The 18,427-nt window shown below is 50.3% G+C and overlaps 1 protein-coding gene across 1 annotated transcript in view; it reads right to left on the bottom strand.

The window, feature by feature from the left end:
* The window catches only part of Dclre1c (DNA cross-link repair 1C), a 40,463-nt gene that overhangs the window by 16,536 nt on the left and 5,500 nt on the right, over positions 1-18,427 (bottom strand). Inside the window, 8 exon segments of the mRNA XM_005387152.2 lie at positions 3,433-3,534; positions 5,599-5,739; positions 5,914-5,986; positions 6,550-6,651; positions 7,170-7,225; positions 9,767-9,826; positions 11,877-11,961; positions 14,535-14,586. Coding sequence (XP_005387209.2) covers positions 3,433-3,534; positions 5,599-5,739; positions 5,914-5,986; positions 6,550-6,651; positions 7,170-7,225; positions 9,767-9,826; positions 11,877-11,961; positions 14,535-14,586 — 671 coding nt within the window.

Genomic DNA, 18,427 nt, shown 5'->3' with positions numbered 1-18,427 from the left:
AGTTCAAGACCAGCCAGGGCTACAAAGTGAGCTCAAGGCCAGCCTGACCTACATAGAGAGACCCTGTCTCAAAACAAAAAACAAAACAAAACAAAAATTCAGATTTTGTTTAGATTGAAAGTCAAAGGATAGAAAACAATACTGTGTGACAGGAATCCAGAAAAAAAGTACAGGTAGCTATTCTATTTGTAGACAAAGTAGATTTGAAACCACGACTGACCAGAAGAGTCAAAAAAAGTCACTACATACTTGTTAAGGGAACAATCCAAGAGAAAAAGATAACAATCATAAATATATGTGCACCGAATACTGGCTCACCCAACTATATAAAACAAACACTAGTGGATATGGAAACTCAGATAAGCACATGACACCCCTGTCACAAATAAAGATAACTAGACAAAAAAAAGAAAATCAACAAAGAAGTATCAGTGCTGAAACAAACCTTTGAACAAATGGACTTAGTACACATTTAGAATGTTCTACCCCATAACATCAGAATACATGTTCTTCTCAGCAGCATATGAGACCTTCTCAAAATAGACCAGCTGACAGAACATGCTTAAGTAAATGCAAAGAAGCTGAAACTATTCCATGCATCTTATCAGATCATAGTGTAATGAAATTGGAAATCAATGGCAAAAGAAACCACAAAAACTACATAAACACATGGAAATTGAACAATACCCTCATGAACAGCCAACAGCTCATGGATAAAATTAAAAAAGAAATTAGACAGTCTCTAACATAAAACAAGAACATCATTATGACATACCAGAACTTATGGGACACAATGAAAGCAGTTCTATGAGGGAAGTTTATAGTGATGAATTCCCACGTTAGCAAATTGGAGTGAGCTCAAATAACCCAATGTTGAACCTCAAACCTCTAAAAAAAAGAACAACTCAAGCCCAAAGTTCATAAGAGGGAAGAAATTATAAAGATCAGAACAGAAATCAATGTACTTGAGACTAAGAAAACAACACAAAGAATCAACGAATCATGGAGTTGGCTCTGCTGGGTGTGGTGGCACACACCTGTAATCCCAGCACTTGGGAGGCTGAGACAGGAGGCTTGCTGTGAGTTTGAGGCCAGCCTGAGCTACAAGGCCATCCTGAACTGCACAGTTGCAAAAAGACAAAAAGACAAAAAAAAAAAAAAAAAAAGAGTTGTTTCTTTGAAAGATTAAATAAAAACAGACAAACCCTGGCCAACCTTATTCAAAAAAAGGAAAGAAAAGGTAAATCCACACAATTGGGAATGAAAAGGGTGAAATCACAATCAATTCTGCAGAAATCCAGAACATCATCAGTACATACTTTGACAGCCTGTACCCCAATATGAAAAAGTGAGAAGAAATGGACAGATTCCTAGATACATATGAATTACCAAAGCTGAATCAAGAACATATAAAAATTCTAAATAATCCAATGTCAGTCAATTTAAAAAAACTACCAACAAGGAAAGGCTCAGGCATAATGGAATTCTCTAACAACTCTAGAGAAGATCTTTTTTTTTTTTTTTTTTTGGTACCAGGAATTGAACTCGGGACCTGGCACTTGCCAGGCAGAGAAGATCTAATGCCACTACTCCTCAGACTCTTTAGTGAAATTGAAAGGGAAACAATACTCCCAAAGTTACTCCTGGAAGCAAGCATTACCCTGATAGCAAAACCACAGAAGGATCCAACCGACACAGAGAAATACAAGCCAATCTCCTTAGTAAATATAGATGCAAAAATCCTCAGTAACATACTGGCAAACAGAACGCAGCACATCAACAAAACCCTGATCACAAAGGAAATACCACAATGTACCAACAACTGGGATCTCATCTTATTAGAAACCAACAACAGAGTGAAGAGATAACCCAGTGTGGGAAAAAAAATTTTGCCAGCTGTTCCTCAGACAAAAGACTAATATCTAGAATATAAAACTTTATGGGTTGTTTTTTTTTTGTACCAGGAATCGAACTCATGCCCTTAGGCTTACCAGGCAAGCGCTTATGCCACTGAACTATATCCCCGGCCCTCTAGAATATAAAGGAACTCAAAAAAATCAGACCCCCTAAACTTAAAGACCCAGTGTAGAAATGGGCATCTCAAATGAATACACACTTCTTAAATGAAGAAGTACAAACAGCAAATACATATATGAAAAAATGCTCTGTATCACTTGTCATTCAAGAAATGCAAATTCAAACAATGCTGAGATTCCACCTCACCCCAGAAAGAGTGGCTGCCATCAAGAAATCAACAACAAATGCTGGAGGGGCTGTGGGGAAAAATAAATCCTTTTCTACCATCAGTGGGAGTGTACACAGTGGTACAACACTGTGGAAATTAGTGTAGAGATTCCTAAAAAAACTAGGACCAGAGGTCCCATTTGACCGAGCTATTCTTTTTTTTTTAAATTCTTCATCTTGATGTCTCCCCAGAAGAGTTAAAATCATCATACCACGGTGATATATGCACACCCATGTTTACGGTAGCACAATCTGTAGCAGCTAAGTCTTAGAAAGAGCCGATATGCCCATCAATGGATGAATGGTATTTATGTACAGCGGAGTACCACTGTACCATGAAGGTTAAACCTGATGATTTGTAGGAAAATGAACACACCCTGAGGCCATCATCTTAGGTAAAATAAATCAGACTCACAAATTTAACATCACATTGATTCTCCTGGGTGAGGAGACCCTGCGGTAAACAAGGAACGCAGTGGACGACAGCGAGTACAAGTAGGAAGAGCACGTTCAAAGCGGAAGGAGAACACGGGAGGGCAGGGAGGCAGAAGTGAAAAGAAGAGACTGGAAGGAGAAACTGGAAGCAAATCCTTTGTAGATGGGGGAGGAGAGAGTGAGGGGAGAAAAAGGGAACAGGAAAGAGGCACAGACAATATGTACAGGTGCAAACCCCCTGTGCGAAATGTGATCGTTACGGATGGCAAATATGTACTCATAAAAATTTTAAAAATAAATGAATAGCAGTAGTCTATGGGTAAGTTTTGAGCTACGACATCTTATCATTTCAGTACAAGTAAACTCCCATTCTCAAATGTACAGAAATAAAGCTGGGAGTGGTGGTACATGCCTGTAATCCCAGCACTCGGGAGGCTGAGGAAGGAGGATTGTTGCGAGTTCAAGACCAGCCTGGGCTACAAAGTGAGCTCAAGGCCAGCCTGAACTGCGTAGGAAAACCCTGTCTCAAAAAGCCAAGAAAAAAAAAGGGACAGAAATAGATTTTAAAACCCCAAGGATCTGTGTCCAGGACTGACTGGGGCGCATGCTGAGGAATCCGGGACGCGCAGCCGCCTGGCCTCGGTTCTTCCGTCTGTGAGGTGGTGAACGCCTCCACAGGGGATTTCTGGGGTCTCTTAGAACGCACGTTTATGGATCCCACAAACCCCACGGGCACGGCCATCTCCCAGCTACCTTGGGGTGGCGGCAGGCGTGGATCTGGGTGCTGCGCTCCGTGGTGAGGTGCTGCAGGATGTCGGGCATGTTTCTGAACATGTCCAGCTTGTCCACGTGAACCTGCAGAGAACGACGGGCGCGCCGTCACCGAGGCGTTTCCAGGTGCGACCTGCCCAGGGAGGCGCGGGACGAGGACGGGGCGGTCGGCCGGCAGCGAGCTAAGAGAGGACCCGCTGGCCCGCGGACTTCCTCCCGCCTCGCCGAGGCCGCGGCTGTCCCCCACTCACCCGGAGCGCGTGGTCTGCGTGTCCGCCGGGCTTTATGCTAAACCCTGACCTCGTGAGTCCTCCCTGCTCTCAGAGACGCGGCGCAGAGGGGCCGCAGGGAAGAAGGCGCACTCGGGAGCAGGCCCGGGGCCCACCACTACCCCTTCCCCAGGCTAAGGAGACCTGACACTTCGCACACTGGCCACTCCTAGGCTACAAGGCTGAGGCACTGTAAAGCATTAAACCCACCGGTCAGGTTTACTTGGACTTATCTGCCAAGTACTTCAGAGCAAAAGAAAAGCAGCTACATTCATACGGGGACTAAGATATGATAAAAGGAAGCCTTCTCATTTTGATGTCTGAGTAACAGGTTCGAATAATGTCAAATTGCTGCGCTAATTGTTTTTTTCTCTTGTTTTGTTTTGAGACAGGGTCTCCCCATGTAGTTCCAGGTGGCCTTGAGTTTACTGTGCAGCCCAGGCTGGCCTCACACTTGTGGCGATCCTCCTGCCTCAGCCTCCTGAGTGCTGGGATTACAGGTGTGTGCCACTATGCCCCACTGCTGTGCGACTGTTAACCAAGATGGGTATTTTAAAAGCAAACACAAGGACAGCTGCTTCCTTAAGCTGTGCTCCATGTTGCTGGCTGCTTGCTTACTACTGACCGGTGAGAAGCAACGGTGAGATTCACTGTGTGGGACCCTCAGGAAGAGACAAAGGGGCAACCTCTGAGATGTCCACACAGTGGTCTAGAGACTTATTTTCACCAAAAAGTGAGGACTGGAAAAGTTGCCACCAATAATTACTTACGTCCCTTGGTCAAAAACCTCACTCCTTTTTTAAATGCCTGATCTAGAACTGTCCCCGCAAAGGGATTCACAGGCTTAAGAGAAGACTTCCCTCCCTGCCCCCGCCCGGGCAGGCTGCCCCGTAAGGTCCTGGGGCACGGCGCCAGCATGTTCCGCTCCGCACGCCCCGAAAGGCAGCACCAGCTTGGGACCAACAAGTAACTGCTACCTCTGCGCTCGCCAAGGCAGGCGGAAGGGCAAAACCAGACGGCGTATCATGTGTGCGGACACGATCCACCACCACTGTGATTTTAATTTAAACGGCAACTTTAACCTCGAAAACAGAGGAAAGGCAATCTCCGAATAAGGACCAGGCCTTGCAGACAACTTGATACTCGCACACTTGGACAGAAGGACGCAGACAAGGAGGCCGAGGAAAGCGGGCCTAGGAAACAGACACAGAGCAGAGGGGACGGAAAACAGAGGAGGAGCTTCTGAAACTGCAGGAAAACTAACTCCTCTCAGCTGCACTGCAATACCTTATCTGCAGCGTAGTTCTTGGCATAAGCTTGTTGGCTGGGGGTCTAACTGGCACAAAACTAAACAGAATTTAAACATCAGCCTGTCCCAGTACTTCACTTGGTTCAGTGTCACTATCAAAACTTCACCTTCTCAGCAGTGCACGGTGGGTTTTATCTGTAATAGAAACAGTCTGGGAAGCTGAGGCAGGAAGACTGCACGTTCGAGGCCAGGCTGGGCAACTTAGTGACTTTGAGAGAGACTGTCTCCAATTGAAAATTTAAAAGGGGCTGGGGAAGTAGCTCAGTGCAAAGGCCCGGGATTCACCGCCCAGTGCCACAAAACAAACAAACAAAACTCCACCTTCTCCATAAAATGTTACGGGCACATACACAAATGCCGCAACGAAACCCCACCATTTACAAAATAAATATGAACTGATAAAAATTCTTATTTTCAAGACCAAAAAAAAAACCCTAAAAGGAGAGATGACAAAAAAGCAGGCAGGAACGCGAACGGAGAGGAGGGGTGCAGGGCTGCAGCGGGGCCAGCACACTCGCTGGGCCGCAGGGTGGGCGGCGGGAGGGCCGGGGCGGGTGGGCGGCACGGTACCTGCACCCCCAGCTCCTCGCTCAGGTTGGTGAATAAGTACTCGTAGCCGTAAGCGGCTTTGCAGTTCAGCCACACCACGTGATACGGACTCCGCGTGATCCAGCTCTGGACCAGCTCCAAAATGCCGCTGAGACACTCCCCCTAGGAGGGAGTTTTAAAAGACACTTAGCACTTGAAGAGCCTCCCTCACCCTCTTTCTCCCCAACCTCCGCAGGTTTCCAACCAGGGGTGACAGCAATGACCAAGGCGTGGCCTGCACACCTCTAGCCAGGCACCAGCCACCCCCAAGGTCACCCGCTTCCCCGGCAGACCTACCCGACTGGGAATCTGGTAAAATCTTGGGTCGCAGAAAGTAGTATCTAAATACACGCTCTGGATGTCTCTCACTCTGAAAGGAAAGGTTGGGGTGAGGCATCTCGAGTCCCGTGGAACGTGAGCTCGCTTCTCTATGGGGTGATCTGCTCCACATCTGCTCCACTGGGGTGTTTCTGTCCGCTTCGTTCCTCAGCTCTCTTGAGAAATGATTTCCCCACCGTGGAGGTTACACAGAATGACCCAGTGACTCTGGACCCACACACAGAACTTCCCGTTACCCTACCTGGGGGAGAGAACAGTTTATTAGAATTGTTGTAATCAAGTTGATTTCTATTAGAAACAAAGGCTTGCATTCGGTGGGAAAAGAGCACCACCACCTTTTTTTTAGTACTAGGGAGTGAGCCCAGGACCTCCACACTGACACAGATCCCCCACCCTTTTCCCATTTTTTATTTTGAGACAATCTCTGGCCAATTCACTAAGCTGTCCAACCTGAGCTCAGCCTCATTATCCTCCTGCCTCAGCCTCCCAGAGCAGTGGGATCGCAGGTGTGTGCCCCCACGCCCGGCTCCAGTAACACTTCGTAAACCAAGTGGCCCGCTTTATATAATCCCGGAACCGCCTGAGGCCCAGTACCTGCCCCCGGAGTGCAGAAGCTCCATCCTGGCAGCTTCTCCTTTGGCCAGTCTGAAGTCTCCTGTGTATAAGACAGTTCCATTATCACCCTGAAATAAAAACCTGCAAAGAAAATAAACCCCAGTGACTTCCAAGTCTCGTGCAAGCCCTCGGGGGCAAACGCTCGCTAAAGGCACAGCAAGCGCATCCTGCCCCACACTCCCCTTACACAACGTTAGCGGAACGCACCAGCTCTAAGGCATCCCCAGCGCTGAACTGCCGCCTTCTCCCCGGGGTGGAAGGAAATGACAGAGAGCTGCCGTGGGGAGTTTGCTATGTGTGTCCTATAATACACGAGCCCTGGGAGTCATATATTGAGCTCATTTCTGCTTATGGAGACAGAAATCCATGTGACCAGACAGCGCGAAGTCAGGAGGAATCGGCCACTGAAGCCTTCTGCTACGAGAATCCTATCCTCAACTCAGGCCCCCGTGCTCAACTTAGAAACAAAAATGAACGACAGTGCCAAGAAGTGTCAACTCTCCCCACACCTATTATTTTCCAGCCCCTAAAAATGTGTTTCTACAAATATAATGCACATTTACATATAATAAGACAGCAAAATAGAGGAGCCCCCTTACATAACTGATCCTGGGCAGTGACCAGCTGGTAAGAGAGTCACAACAATCTCTTCCTTCTAAAAAGAAAATAAAGAAACAACAGTGACGGAAGTTATCATGGGACTGTGTCTTCTCTCCCCATTTCCTTCCTCTCCAAGTGCTGGACACAAGTGGACCCCTGTCCTCCCTACAACCATGTGGCCACGGGCCTCCCCAGTGCCACCACGAGAGCTGAAAACACGTTCACACCGAACTCTGCACACGAACGTTCCTAACACTGCTCACACCAGCCCCAAAGGGGAAACACTCTGAACGTCCAGCCACAGAGGGCGGATAAACACGCTGTCAACACGGCGGGAAAGGGCCACCGGAGTGACCGAGCCACGCTAGACACAGCACGACGGCCCCCGGGGCACCATGGCCCTGGAGAACGTGCGCTCAGCGGAAGGGCAGGACGCCAGGGCCCGGCTGCACAATCCACTGAAATGGAGGGTGCGAAACACGCCAGGCACTCGGTGATGAGTGGGAGCTGGCACAGGGGCTGCGGGCGGCCCCACTGGGTTCTCTGGTGGCAGAGACATTCCGGCGCGGCTGTGGAGGAGGACACGCACCCCAGCGAGTACATTACGAGCCACTGACTTCTGTTTCAACTGGCTGTGAGCACCTCGCTGTTATTACAAAAATTAAAAGGCCTATGTGTAGCTGCGGCCCAATTCACCACCCTGCACATCGCAGCTCCCTTCAGGGCAGAGCCCGCCGGGCACGGATGCTCTCCAGCCGTCAGCGGTAGAGCTGGGGACCCTCGCTGCTCACACACGCACCCCCCACCTGAGTATGACGCTGTTCTTCCTGTCTTCTTTTGCAGTGCTAAGGACGGAACCCAGAGCCTGTGCGCGCTACGCAGGTGCTCTGCCACCAGGCCAGCGCTATTCGCTCCGAAGGCTCCTTTCAGACCGTTTCCCTCCCCGTGGCCAGGGCTGGACAAAAAAATGCACAGAAGCAGGGCGCGCACAAAACCGAGGACAGGGAGGGGCCTCAAGGCTCTGCCACCAGGAGCCGCCCGCTGCCCACCGCCGGCTCTGAGGCAGCCCCGCCCAGGGCACCTGCACTTTGAGGCCGTGCGCCCAGGAAGGCGCTCCGGGATGGTCCTCAGAGAGGCTCGGGCCGCCTGCACCCTTTTCCCTCTGTCATTTCCCCTAAGGATGCAAATGGGATGAGAGGAATGATTCAACTGTCTGGTCTTCCAAGGAGAGATAATCTGAAAAAGTCACCTCTGCGCTGATCATGTTTACAGGACCCAAGACATCTTGAGAGTTAACCGCATCTAAGCAACATGCCACAGCCAGATTACAGAACAAACATGACCAGACTTGTCAAAAAACAGGGCAAGGGCCAGGGATACAGCTCAGCGGCACAAGCGCCTGCCTGGCAAGTGCAAGGTCCTGAGTTCAATTCCTGGTACCAAAAAAACGAAACAAAACAAAAATACAGGGCAAATTTCTTCTCATCTTGGCTGTCCCCTATGGGTTTTTTGTTTTCATTCTTTGGTTTTTTTGACACAGAGTTTTGCTATGTATTCCATGCTGACCTTGAACTCACAGCAATTTTCCTGCCTCAGCCTCTGAGTGCTGAGATTATAGGAGTAAGCCACTGTTCCCTGTTTTGTTTTGCTTTCTGTCTTAAAAAGGTCAATTTACAGTCCTATTTACTATTAAAACAATATATCCACCAAGCACTATTTCTAAATTTAAGGATGAAAAATAAATTTCGTGTACTGCAGTAGTGACTTTTTTTATATTTAAGAAAATTCAGAAAAAAATTCTAAAATGGCTTCAAAAACATTAAGCACCAGCCAGATGGGGTGGCACATGCTTGTAATCCCAGCATTTGGGAGGCTGAGGCAAGAGGATCACTGTGAGATGAGGCCAGCCTGGGCTACATCTACTTAACAAGACCATCTCTAAAAAAGAAAACACAGAGGCTGAGGCCAGAGGATCACGTCCAGTTCAAGGTCAGCCTGAGCTACGAAGCAAAACTCTGTCTCAACCAAAAACAAAACCAAACCCAAAAAGTACCATTTTACATCCTCGGCATTGTAGTAATGAAACATGAGGATGGTATCATGTGCTATTATCAATAACGGGCATTTCCTTCGTGAGCATGCAATAATAAAAAGGAGCAATTCTGACAAAGTAGGCCATCCCACTCGCTTCAGGATGGGAAATAGATACATTGCAGCTATGCACCGAATGTGCTCCCTTTTCAGCGGAAACCCCCGCCCCCGGGAAGCCACTGGGGGTGGGTGGTGCCCCCGCGGGTGCTTGGTGCCCTGTGAAGGGGCTTTTCTGCCCTTTCTACCACGGGAGGACGAGGGAAGAACAACAGCCGCCCGTGGACCAGACTGGGAGGGATCCGCCAGGGCCTGGGCCTGGCCCCGCGCATCCGGAGTGTGGGTGGCAAAGGCCTGCAGGCTCAGCCCGGCCACGGCGCTCCTGTCAGGGCCCACGCGGGCTGCCGCACCGAATCAAGTCAGTGTCTTAGGTTAAACAAGTGTCCGAGCAAGGGGAAGGACGAGAGCATTTCAGCACCCAAGAACCCGCTATCTCAGGTTTCGTTACCTCGCCCGACGCCTCGTCGATCAGAGCTATCTGGGTGGGAGTTTCGATCTCGATCGCCACCTGTTAAAACGAGAGGTCACACACGATCAGCTTTCCAAGGCTTCTCACGGCCACACCGACAGCGGCCGGCCCAAGGGGACCAGGCGCGGAAATCACAGACCCTGCGTGTAACAACTCCTGAATCCGCTTACCAAGTATTTTAAGTTTGAAAACATGATAAAGCCAAAATAACTCACTTGTTGAGGAGGATCTGGCAACCTATTAAACGCCTAACCCGTGCATCTGCCCTTCACCACAGGCTTTCCACTCCACGCACGCTTGCTCCCCTCCGTCCCATCCCGGATGTCCCGCCGCTCCCCTTCGGGACAAAACCCTGCCCTGTGTTCTGGGCTTGCTCCGCGCTAGTCTGGGTCGGTCCATGGTCGGAACACGCAGCCCTCCCCTGCTCCCCAAAGGCCGGCCTCTGTCACCAGGGCAGTGACTGCTCCGTGACAGGCATCCCCCAAGCCGCTCGTGAAGGAAGGAGAGTTCCGCACCCTTCAGTCTACCAGTGTCATAGAACTGACGGTGACAAAGTGCAGCCGTCAAAACACCCTCGCATTTCTGGAATAACACATGCTACTTGTGATGGAGTTTTTAACACTGCTCCACTCAGTGAAGCCAATTGCAGTCCTTACTTCGGATTTTCACTGTGTTCGTATATGTAACGGCTTTTTCTCCGTGTACCAACATGGTCTGTTTTGCAACCATGCTGAGCAATTTACCTTACTGTTATTTCTTTTTTGGGTTTTTTTTTTTTCCGGTACCGGGAATCAAACTCACAACCTTGTGCTTGCCGGGAAGGCGCTGTGCCACTGAGCTAAATCCCCAGCCCCTACCTTACTGTTATTTCTTACAATGACTCATACAGCATTGGGATTGTTTAGTCTCTGAACATTCGGCATAAAGCACATATCAAACCATCGGGGCTTGGGGCTTATTTGGGAGAAGAGATCTCTGATAACTGCTTTGGTTTTTGAGAGACAGGGTCTCGCTATGTAGCCCAGGCTGGCCCTGAACTCACTCCGTAGCCCAGGCTGGCCGTGAGCTTGAGGCACTGCTTCCGCGTCCACGCTGGCCGATCAGGTTCTGGTGCTCAGTCTGCCAGCCGGAGGCTGAGCACGGGGAGGTGCAGGCAGATGTCCTGCCGTATGTCCGCGGCAGAGGGATGGCAGGTTACTTCATCCCGCCAGCCGGAGCCCCCATCTCCACTCGGCCCCTGGCAGTAACCTGCAGCTGCCCTCCGCCTGGGGTCTTCTGCTCTGTTCTGGCCTCCACGTCTACCTCTCCCTTGGGCTTCCGTTTGGTGTATCATCCTCCTTTCCTGTTTGTCTGGGGGTTTCTTGTCTTGTTTTGATTTCAGGAACGAATCCACTCAATAATAGGGCTCTTCTGCGAGTCTGCGCTTCCTACGCACCGGACTTCCGTGCCATGTCCTCCCTTGTGCTACCCTGCACTGCACAGACCCCTTTTCTTCTGTCCGGTTGGAAGCCATCCGCTCTGTTTTTATTATTCTGCTTGCTGCTTCTCATCATCATCCACAAGTTACATTTACATTTCCTGGTTCAGCCCACAATCTACACAGAAAGACGCATCAATGATGCCGACGTGTATTCACACTTTAAAATCAGAATGTATCTTAGCTGGAGTCTGTGAGATTAAATGAACAGAACTAGCCGGGCGTGGTGGTGTACACCTGTAATCCCAGCACTGGGAGGCTGAGGCAGGAAGATCGCCAAGAGTTCAAGGCCAGCCAGGGCTATAAACTGAGTTCAAGGCCAGTTTGAACTGCATAGTAAGACCTTGTCTCAAAAAACAAACAAGAAAAGAACATAATTAAAGACCTAGATCAAACTTCTGAGAAACAAGAAAAACTAATTAACAACAAACAAACACAGACCTCTCCTACATGGCTGAACGGTGGAGGACTAAATGTCGCTATTCTAGACGACGCCGTGAGTGACTGATGTGTGAGGCTGGCCCGGGAAAACTTCGGTGCTTCTTTCTATCTTCTTCTAAAAATACTTCCTACCTATACAAGAATTAGTGTTATGCAAAAAATAAAACTTACAATTCGTTTCTCCCAGAATCTGTATTTCGGGCTGGTTAATAACAGCTCCTTAGTCACAGGAGAACAGTACAGGTGGACCGTCAAGCTGAAAGGAAAAGACAAAAAACAAGTTTCGGGCTGGGGATTTAGCTCAGCGGCACAGCACCTGCCTGGTAAGTGCGAGGTCGTGAGTTCGACTCCTGGTACGGGGGTGGGGGGGGAACAGTTTCAGTGGAACTCAGGACGAACTCTGGCGGTGACAGAGAAATGCATTTCACCAACAGTTTTCCCAATAACTTAGAAAGTGCTGGCACAAAATGTGTGAGAGCCACTCCCAGACTGATCCCACCTTTTCAGTCCCCTCCAGACTGTAAGGGGTGTTGCTGTGTCTTCAGACCTCTAGGAAATCCCTCAGCCATTCTTAAAAACATGCTCTATGGGCTCTGCGCGCGCGCGCGCGCGCGCGCGCACACACACACACACACACACACACACACACACACGAGGACCAAGTATACACGGCCAGGTAAATCTGGACAGAGACCACCAAGCGTTAAGCTACTAATGAACAGAAAAAGGAATGCTGGAAACAGAAACTTCTGCTTTACACTTTCTATGACTCCACTGTATTTCTCTTTATTTATTTCTGGCAGTATTAGGGATTGAACTCACGCCCTTGCGCAGGCTAAGAAAGTGCTCTACCACTGAGCTTCATCCCCACCTCCTTTAGTGAATGAAAATTAATTTCATAATAAATATAAAATTCAATAGCACATTTTAGAGGTTAGGAATACAGTCTGTGGCAGATGATTCTTTCCAGAGCTGGCCACACTGCCATACACTCCAGCTGTCCAGTCTTCAGAAATAGCATCCCAGTTCTGTCATGGACAGGCAGGACCCCGCTCCTCACCTGGACCTGGCAGATCTTAGTAGCAGCCTGCGTCACAGAATGAACGCAGGGCGAGAAACCCCAGGACTTTCTGGGCCCGCCCTCCAGCCAGCACGCCCCCCGTGGCCCTCTTGGGACTTACACTTGTTAACCCAGAGGCACTTAACTATCACATGGTTTCTTATGTGAGAAACTCAAAATATAGAAAAAGGCAAAGAAAAAGAAAAAGGTAATAGGAAGTAGGGATATAGATCTCTCTCAAATGGGAAGAGGATCAAGAGATGGAGGGATGATAAAAGGGGAATTAAGATGTGCTATTTCCATGTACCAAGTCTATACAAGGAATATAAACATTATATACTGCAAACACAGAGTGATAAATACAAAAGATGAGGCAGGAGGATTATTGTGAGTTCAAGTCCAGCCTGGGCGACAAAGTGAGCTCAAGGCCAGCCTGAACTTCATAGGGAGACCTTGTCTCAAAAAGACAAAAAGAAAAAAGAAGAAGAAGAAGACGTCCGCTACCTCAAACCACTGACCCTGAGACTTTCCAGACAGAGCCAAGCTCAGAGAGCACAGCTGTCCTAGCCCAGGTAGGTGCTGGGTACCAACGGACTCTTCAGATCATTTCAGCCTCCTCTGCCACCAGGCAGGCAGGAACCAGCTGCCCGTCACAATCCCCTCCTCACAGGAACTGAGGGATCACACGTGATTAGTACTGTTTCCTTTTAAGGTGCTTTCTTTGGAACCATTCGTTATGCAGCAAAAGACAGCTGATACACAGCTCCAAAATCAGACAGGCCTGGCTGAAACCCTGGCCCTGCCACTTACAGGCTGCATGACACTGGGCAAGTCATTAACCTCTCCGGCCCCTCGGTTTCCTCGTCCAGAAAACAGAAGTAACAGGATCCACTCCACGGTTATTAAGAGGCTCTAATGAGAATGTCAGGTCTTCAACCGCCAGCGCCCACTCGGCCGTCACAGGCACTCAGAAAACAGCCTGCACTAAGAAATTCGCAGTGCCTTGGAGATGTAAGTACTCAGTGAATGCTGGTTATCATTACCTGCTATTACATAATTAGCCAAGACACCCAGTCGCTCTGGTTCAAAAGCCACAAGGGCCCTTTCCAAATGAATATTCAGAGAATTCGGAATTTAGATTTAGGCAGTGGCTGAAGAAAAAGAACCTCATAATTGAGTTTTAAGAAAAGATGCAGGCTGGGCATGGTGGCGCATGCCTGTAATTCCAGCACTGGGGAGGCTGAGGCAGGAGAATCACCATGAGTTGAAGGCCAGCCTCAACCACATAGTGAGTTCAAGGCCAGCCTGAACTACACAGCAAGACCCTGTCTCAAAAAAAAAAAAAAAAAAAGATGCAAAGGTACCAAGGTACCACGGGTTCTTGATAATGGGACCGCTAATCACACACACGCTCTGACAGGATGAGAACACACCAGTTATTGCTGCAGCCAAAATCACAGACAAATCCCACAAACGCGATGCTGAGTGACAGCAAATCTAAGACCCATTCGGTCTGAATCTACTCAGGTGAAGTTCAAAGTCAGCCACCTCATGACGGCCACAGTCAGAACAGGAAGACAGAGGCCTGGGGCCCTGTCCCGCCCCGCCCCATCTCTTGAGCTACCCCGCGGGGCTGGCTTCGCACACGCCCGGCCCCGGCCCTTTCCTGTGGTACGCATGTGCGGTGTTTCTGCCCCGCTTTTGTCTCTCAATTCAGATGCTCACGTCAGCACACAGACCCACACACAGGAAGGAGCAAACCAAGTTACCTGCATTCCAGCCTTCTTTTCAAAGTCGGGGCCCTTAATCCTTTCATGTGATCTAAAAACAAAGGAATCGAAAATTATAAACACATTCTCTTCCCAGAAAATTCCTCAGCACAGAGAAACTGAGGTGTCTCTCACATCTCTTAGGTTCCAGTTAGGAGAAGTACGCCAGGTTCCCGCCCAGGAGGACGGATTCACAGGGCTTCCAGCTCCTCCTGCTGTGAGCAGGGCTCTCCTGACCACGGGGCCGCACTCGCTAACAGCTACCTGGGCCTGAGCCCTCAAAAGCGATCGGCAGAGAGGCCCGGCCTGGCGGGGTCTAACCTGCTCGGGGCCGCCTCGGAGGGCACAGCCGCTGCCAGCCCACTGCCCACGCTCTTCCTCGACAGTGTGCGACCCATCCGGCCCTGCCCACCTAACTGAGTCCGTCTGGAGCTTCAGAGCCTGCTTCAGTGGGATCTGCTGGGCACCATTCACGCCGAAGCCAGGAGTATCCCTGCACCTTCTCGGCCCCTTGTGGCCGTGGAAGGGAAAGGCGGGCGGGTCACCAGCCAGACCCACTCCACAGTCCTCCGGGCGAACATGCCTGAGCAGTGATTCGAGGTCCACCAGCACACGGGGCGTGCAGGTCCACGCCGGACCCTCAGCATGCAAGGCCCGGGCAGCAGTGACCAACGCTTCCAAATGCAGCCAGTTCCAGTCGTCCCCTCACCACCACCACACACGCACACCTTCAGTTCCTCAGTGTGTCACTGGGGGTCCTCTGGGAGGCGGGGTGAGGCCCCGGGAACTGCAAGCCGGGCCTCTGCACTGAGCTCAATCCCCAGCAGCCACCCCTTCTGAAACTGTGAGAAAGGGTCTCACTAAGTCACCAAGCTGCTCCTGCTGGGCCCAAACTTCCGAACCTCCCACCTCGGCCTCTCAGAGCGCTGGGATTGCAGGTGTGTGCAAACACGCCCAGCTTCTAATTGGAGGTTTTTTTTGGGGGGGCGGTACCGGGGATTGAACTCACAACCTTGCGCTTGCCAGCAGGCGCTTATGCCACTGAGCTATATCCCCAGCCCGCTGGAAATTTTTAAACAAGGAAGAAAACAAGGCAGCCACGGTACCTCCCCTGGTACCCCCTGACCAGACACACCCCTTCTCCGCCCCAAGACAGGTCCCTGCTCTCAGGTCATCCCCAGCCAGGCTGGAGGGCCGATGGGCATGTCTCAGAGCAGGGCTCTCCCTTGTAGGGATTCTAAAGAGTTTTCACTGGGGCAAAAGGAGGCTGCGTCGGGACTCTGCTCATGCCCCAGGCTACCTCAGCAGTGCCCGTGCCTGCCCCGCCTGAACCCTGCCCTATGCCCTGAGCCCCTTCCTAGCTGGTGGTCAGGAGAACGGGGCCAAGTTGATCCCGCTGCACCCGGGCTTGTTTTCCAAGGGATTTTCCTTTGAACTGGGAGAAATCATCTTCCGCTCTCCCCTTAAATGTCGTCACAAGCCCCGTCTCCAGCCCTCTCCCCTTCCCTCACTGATGTTCCCCACCACTCGCCCACCCAAGTGCACCTTGGGCCCAGGCGGCCCGCAGCCCGCGGCCCACTGCCAGGTGATATCTATGATATCTATGGATGCTGACGTGTTCACATGCCTTCCTCTCCGGCAGAAGAGTCCCGCGAGAGTCAGACACTCTGCACTAGTCAGCCCAGGCTGCCCAACAAAACCCCACCAGCTGGATGACTGCAAACACGGAAATTCTCTCTCACAGCTCAGGGAGCCGGGAAGCCCAAGATCAAGCTGCAGGCAAGACCTCTTCTCCGGCAGCTGCTCTCCCAGGACACGGGTGGTGAGCAGAGGCCTTTCTCTCATGACTCCTTAGCCTTAATCACCGAAAGGCCCACCTCCAAGTACAGTCACTTGGGGACTAGGGTCAAAGAACTCTTACATCCCGAAAAAGCACAAACCCACAGTGAGCAGTGCGAGAGGCCTCCAAATGCAGAAGGTGGGCTCTTGCCCCGGCTGAATAAACATGGGATCATAAAGCAGGGAAATTCTTACGCAGTGCTCCGCAGTAGGAAGAGTCAATTCCTCATTTACTGTTCATACAATGACCTCACAGATTCCTTTAGATGAATTACGTCTCCAGACTCACTAATCCTACAGGTGAAGGGCAAGCTCCTACACTGTACTATCCTTGCTATGCGGCAGGAGGATCGCTGTAAGTTAAGGCCCATCTGGGCTACAAAGTGAGTTCAAAGCCAGCCTGAACAGCACAGTGAAACCCGGTCTCAAAAAGTCAAATAAATAAATAAGTAAATAAATTTTGTAGGAGGCTGTGATTCACTAAGCGACAATAAACCAAAGCAGTATGAAGTTTAGTGACCGTAAACCGGGCCTGGTGCAGGCCTATAATCCCAGCACTTGGGAGGCTGAGGCAGGCAGGCTGCTGTGAGTTCACGGCCAGCCTGCATTACATATAGCAAGACCCTGTTTCATCACAGTAGCTGAGCTTTGTTGGCGGCAGAAGACCCTGTACTCAGCCAATCAGGCTGAAATCCACCGACTGGGTGACTGAGCAAGCAGTAACCAGGTAAGCTGTGTTCTATGTGTCACTTCTGCTTTTCCATAAAGACTGTCAGATCACACTGTTACTCGGAGTCCTCAGACCCTGCTCTGCTTCTAGAAGGTGCCAGTTTACAAACTGTATTTTGCTTCTCTTCACTAAAATTCTATTAAGTTTAATTTGTCTAAGGAATGTTCCTTTTTATTTTTGGGGGGGCGGGTAGATGTTGCTCTTTTGAGACAGGGTCTCTATATGTAGTGCAGGCTGGTCTTGAACTTGATTATGGAGCCCAGGCTGGCCTCAAACTCACAGGATCCTCCTGCCTCGGCCTCCTGAGTGCTAGGATTACAGGTGGGTGCAGGAGTGTTCCTTTTAATACCTATTACATTGTGAGTGCACACACTCACCACAGAAGTAAAAACAGGGGCGCAGCCCTCATGCAGAAGTGGCTTCCCAATAAAAACAAAACCAAACCAAAAATGTTATTTTCAAGAATAAACAAGATGGTGGAGTGGCAAGCAGCAGAAAGAGCCTCTGGGAGAACTGCCGACCAGATGCTGGGCTATAGCAACAAGAGGAAGAGAAGTGGGGAAGTGGGTCTGCTGGACCCAGGAAGGATCTGAAGAGTGGACTGAAGCCCACGGAGAGAGGCAAGAGAGACACTTCAGAGAAGAAGAAGGAGGTGGCCAGCGGCGCCTTCTCCCTGGACGGGACGCACTGCCTGAGAGGAGCGATTCACACCTGCAGACACACGGTGACTGCTGGCGACCCCAGAGGCCTCCATGGAGAGATGCAGGGGTGGAGCAGGGCAGCACATGCGAAGGACTGCACTAGCTGGTGAGTGCTGAGGGCTCAGTCATCCCACACAAGAGAGCGACTGGCCGGCAGCTATCCTGGCTCAGAACACAGAGCGGCTGCTGTCTCCACCTACGGCTCCTGGCTGGCTCAGGCCCATGAAAGGTGCACTGAGGGCTGCTGCCAAACGCGTCTCCTCCGGGCCGGAAGGTGCAGGCCGCTGAGATTGCCCACCACCCCGCGGAAAGCCACCGCCGGCTTGCCGGGATAGAGCGACATGGTCAGGACTCCGCCTCCACATGCGGTCTACCACTGACAGCACAGACAAGCCTGGAAGTTCACGTTCTTTTCTCTCTCTCATATTTTTGTGTGTGGGTTTTTTCTTTTGTTTTTGTTTGTTTTTTCTCCTTCACTGCCTGATTTTTTTTTTTTTTTATATGAGTGTAAACGTGGCTTCTAGCCTCTTAGTGGTTGTGGTTCTGTTCTGTTCCTCTTTTTATCTCTCCCTTCTCCCTTTCCCTCCAGTCTTCTGTACCAGTTTCCCAAAGTTAGGGTGATT

Source organism: Chinchilla lanigera, unplaced genomic scaffold (assembly GCF_000276665.1).
Source record: "Chinchilla lanigera isolate Chin_1 unplaced genomic scaffold, ChiLan1.0 scaffold00028, whole genome shotgun sequence".
Taxonomy (NCBI): domain Eukaryota; kingdom Metazoa; phylum Chordata; class Mammalia; order Rodentia; family Chinchillidae; genus Chinchilla; species Chinchilla lanigera.
Note: the sequence above shows the minus strand (reverse complement) of the source record. Positions and strands in the feature narration are given on the sequence as shown.